We start from the raw sequence: 4,744 nt of genomic DNA on the forward strand, positions 1-4,744 counted from the left end.
GTATTATTCTTTGTTAAATTTGACCAGAGAGAGAGAGAGAAAGTGAAAGGGAGAAAGCAAGCTACCAGCTCCAGGACTCAATTCGCAGCCATGTGGATGTCCAGCACCTTAACTACCACACCACCTGTTGGCCCCCAAATCCTAACTTTTTAAAGAAAAAAAAGTGGAAAGTTAGGGGTCGGCAGGTGGCATGGTGGTTAAAGGCTCTGAACTCCCACATGCCTGAGCATGGTCCAAGTCCTGGACCTGGTGGCTTACTTTCACACTTTCCCTCTCTTTGTCTCTGTCTCTCTCTGGTCAAGTTAAAAAAAAAATGCTAATAATAAAGTTAAATAAAATAATTCTCAAAAAAAAAAAAAAGAAAGAAAATGGAAATTTGAGGCTGTAGGCTTACACCAGAATAGTGATACAAAACTTCCTTTAAAAAAAAAAACTATTTCTTGGGACCAGCTGATAGTGTAATGTCTACATCACTGGACTCCCACGTAGTGGCCTGCAGTTCGAGTCTCGGACCCGGTGGCTTACACTCACGCCGGGCATGTGTGCACGTGTGCCTGAGATCCCAAGAGGAGAATGGAGGAGAAGGGATTGCGGCGTGGCCATCCCCCCTGGGGGGTGATTTCTCGCTTTCTGTCTCTCTGTCTCTCTCTTTCTGGAGAGCATATGCTCCCTATAGTAAAAAACCTCTCCAAAAAAAATTTCTTTATTTAATTTTATTTATTATTATTATTAATTTGACCAAAGAAACAGAGAGAGTGAGTGAGAGAAGATGAAAGTGAGGAAGCAAGCTGCCAGGTTCAGGACTTGACCCTTAAGGTGGTGGGAGTCCAATACCTTAACTACTGTGCCCCCTGCTGGCCCTGATATAAAATTACATTACATTGATTTTTTTTTTTTAGAGGGTATTTTTTTTTTTTTGGTATAGGGCTTGAGCGCTCGCCAGAAAGACAGACAGAAAGCGAGAAATCACCCTCCCCCCAGGAGTATGGCCACGCCATAATGCTTTCTCTTCTATTCTCCTCTGGGGTTCTTGGGTCTGGCATGAGTTTAAGCCACTGGGTCCGGGACTTGAACCATGGTCAACTACATGGGAGTCCAGCAACGTAGCTATTACTGGTCCCATATATAAAACGATTTCTGACTCAGTTTGTCTGAGTTCTAAAATTTCAGGTACAGCTACCTTATATTCCAAAGGTGTGGTTAAATTAAGCAGGACTGGAAACAAAGTGACTCCTTTAAGTTCAAGAAAACATAGACTGAGTAGTCTATCAAACTTTTTCTTGTTATTAGGATAAGAGTAATGTTATTTTCAACTTTCTGAATCCTAAGCAAAAGCAGGAGTCTACATTTTTAAATTTTTTTAAAAGAATTATTTATTTAATTCCATGTGTTGTTTTTGTTTTTATAGACCATAGCTTAGTTTACTTTTTATATTTTTTTAAAGAATGATTTTTGGGGACCAGCAAGTGGCATGGTGGTTAAGGTGCTGGACACTCCCACATAGCCGACCATGGTTCGAGTCCTAGATCTGGTGGCTTGCTGTCTCGTTTTCCATCTCTCTCTCTCTCTCCGTGTCTCTCTCTGGTCAAATTAAAATAAATGAATAAATAAATAAAATTAAATAAATAATTTAATAAAAAAGAATGATTTTTAAAAATTATTTTAACTTTATTTATTTATTTAAATTTGACCAGAGAAGGACAGAGTGAGAGAGGGGGAAAGCCAGAAAGCAAGCATCCAGGTCCAGGACTCGAACTGCAGTCAGCCATGTGAGAGTCCAGTGCCCTTAACCACCACGCCACCTGCCGGCCCCAGGTTAGTTTATTTTATAACACTTTATTATGCATGAATTCATAGGGAATAGGTTCCAGGAGCTCCCATGGGTTCTCACAGAGTGTGCTGCTCTGGGTGGAGCAGGCTGGCGCTTCAGTGGAACCCAGGTCCCTTTCTCTTTGGCTTCCTTCTTTTTCTGCTCATTTTCCCTCTCACATTTTAGGAAGCTCTCTCTGCTCTTAGAATGCTTCATATGCTCAATACGCCCATTCATTCTCTTGGCAGGAATCTTGCCCTTAGCTTGTTTGTTCACAACGATGCCAACAGCATGCTGGGTAACACTGCAGGCTCTTCCAGTTTGGCCATGGTAAGGTATGGGGCATTCCTTTTTGCATAGTGCCCATTCCTTGATGTCTACAATATCACTTTTCTTATAGATTCGCATAGATGTTGCCAAAGGAACAACTCCATGTTTTCTAAAAGCCCTAGAGAACATATATCGGGTGCCTCTCCTCTTCCACTTTGTGTTCGTCATTTTGGTGAATTACTGGAAGATAGCTGTTCCGGCCCAAAAGCTCCATGTGCTATTCTTTTTTTTTGGAGAATTTTTTGCTATAGGGCGCATGCGCTCACCAGACAGACAGAGACATAGAGACAGAAAGCGAGAAATCACCCCCCAGGGGGCATGGTCACGCCGCAATCCCTTCTCCTCCATTCTCCTCTCGGGATCTTGGGCACGCACGCACACGGTGTGAGTTTTAAGCCACTGGGTCCGGGACGTGAACCGCAGTCAACTATGTGGGAGTCCAGCGACATAGCCATTACGCTAACTGCTGGTTCCCACTCCATGTGTCATTATTACTATTATTTAATTTGACTAGATGAAGATAGAGAAAAGGAAAGCGAGAAAGCAAGGTCCAGGATTTGAACTGTAGTCGCCCAAATGGGAATCCAGCACCTTTAACCACCACACCACCTGACGGCCCGTATATTTTACTTTATTGTAATTATTTTAGTTTTTGCTATAGGGCATGTACGCTGATGAAAGAGAGAGATATCATCCCCTGGGGGGGGGTGGCCACATCACAATCCCCTTTCCAGTCTCCTCTCTGGATTTTGGACGTGCACACGTGCACCTGGTGTGTTTTTCAAGCCGCAGATGCCAGCCTCCCACGGGCAGTCAGTGGTGTGGGATCCAGTGTCTGTAACCTCCACACCACTGGCTGCCGTCTTCTCTTCTTTTTAAACAATCAGTCTTTTCTCTGTCTCCCAACTTTCAGGACAGTTAAAAAAAAAAAGAAAAAAAAAGACTTTTCCTCAATCAAGAGAAGAAATGGGGCAGCAGGTGGCGTGGTGGTTAGGGCCCTGAACTCCCACATGGCTGACTGGGGTTTAAGTCCCTGACTTGGAAACTTGCTTTCTCTCCCTCTCTCTCTGGCCAAATGAAAACAATAACAACAAAAACAAACGAACAAACAAAAAACAATAACAGAAGTTGGCAAGTGGCATGGTGGTTAAGGCGCTGGATTCCCACATGGCTGACCACGGTTCAAGTGCAGGGCCTGGTGGTTTGCTTTCTCACTGTCCCTCTCTCTGTCTCTCTCTGGCCAAATTGAAGAATAATAATAAGCAAATAAAGTTAAACCAATAATTCTTTTAAAAATAGTAAGTAAATAATTTTGGGGGGGAGAGGGTTTTTGCTATAGGGTGCATGCGTTCGCCAGAAAGACAGAAAGAGACAGAGAGACAGAAAGCGAGAAATTGTCCCCCTTGGGAGATGGTCACGCCGCAATCCCTTCTCCTCCATTCTCCTCTCGGGATCTTGGGCACGCATGCACACGCGCCCGGCGTGAGTTTAAGCCACCGAGCTCAGGACTCGAACTGCAGATGACTATATGAGAGCCCAGTGACATAGCCATTACACCAACTGCTGGTCCCATAAGTAAATAAATTTAAATAACTAATCGTTAATAAAACAAGAGAGGAAACAGGCTAGCTGACCCCCCGCCTCCCAGAAAGTACCTGCTCGTCCTTAGAGTTGATGGCCATCAGATCAGCCCCCATCCCAGAGCAGTTCTTCTGGCTCTCCTTCCAAGGTTGCATCTCCGGAGAAATAAAGTAGCAGTGAGACTGAAATGGCCTCCAGAGGGCGGGGCAGCAGCTCCAGTCTTCTAGAATGAGTGCAGGAGGGAAACAAAACGGGGAGAGCGCCCTTCATCCAGTGTCACGACTCAGCAAGGTTCCACCCGCTTCCGTCCACAGTCACTGACTGTCGAAAGCCAAGTCCATCTCTTAGCATAGTTACTGCTTCCAAGATTATTCTACTCCGCAGGGACCAGCACACCTCCAGAAATAGGCCAGACATAAATAATTTAGCCTTTGTGGGTTGCACGGTCTCTTGCAACTACTTGATTCTGCTTACTACGGCACAAAGTATTCATTCACTAATGAGGGCGTGCTCCAACACAGTTTATACAATTTTTCTTTGGATTTTTGTCATAGGGCGGCGTGTGCTCCCTAGAGAGAGACAGAGAGAGGGAAAGTGAGAAATCACCCCCCTGGGGGGATGGCCACTCCTCGGTTCCTTCTCCAGTCTCCTCTTGGGGTTCTGGGCATGTACACACAAGTTCACGGCGTGATTCTCAAGCCTCTGGGCCCCGGACTCCAGTGGTGATCAGTCATGTGAGAGTACCACACCTTAACCACCACGCCACCTGCTGGCCCCCAGCAGCATTTTATTCACAAAAGCAGGCAGCTGACTGGCTTTGGTCCATGGCCTAAATTCTCAAGGCCCTGCTTGAAACCCACAATAATTATGTCAGAGGCAAATATTTCAACTCTAAGGCCTCATCACTCATTGGTCTTTTTTTTTTTTTTGAGAGTTTTTCTTTATTATAGGGCGCGTGTGCTCGCCAGACAGACAGACAGACAGAGACAGAAAGCGAGAAATCACCCCCCAGGGGGGATGGTC

The 4,744-nt window shown here is 45.0% G+C and overlaps 1 protein-coding gene across 2 annotated transcripts in view; it reads right to left on the minus strand.

The window, feature by feature from the left end:
* The window catches only part of CLEC4C (C-type lectin domain family 4 member C), a 29,019-nt gene that overhangs the window by 9,205 nt on the left and 15,070 nt on the right, over positions 1 to 4,744 (minus strand). For both annotated transcript variants that reach the window (XM_006146621.3, XM_027771095.1), the window contains exon 5: positions 3,796 to 3,944. In XM_006146621.3, coding sequence (XP_006146683.2) covers positions 3,796 to 3,944 — 149 coding nt within the window. The remainder of the gene's footprint in view (positions 1 to 3,795; positions 3,945 to 4,744) is intronic.

This window comes from Tupaia chinensis, unplaced genomic scaffold, assembly GCF_000334495.1.
Source record: "Tupaia chinensis unplaced genomic scaffold, TupChi_1.0 Scaffold000183_1, whole genome shotgun sequence".
Lineage (NCBI taxonomy): Eukaryota > Metazoa > Chordata > Mammalia > Scandentia > Tupaiidae > Tupaia > Tupaia belangeri.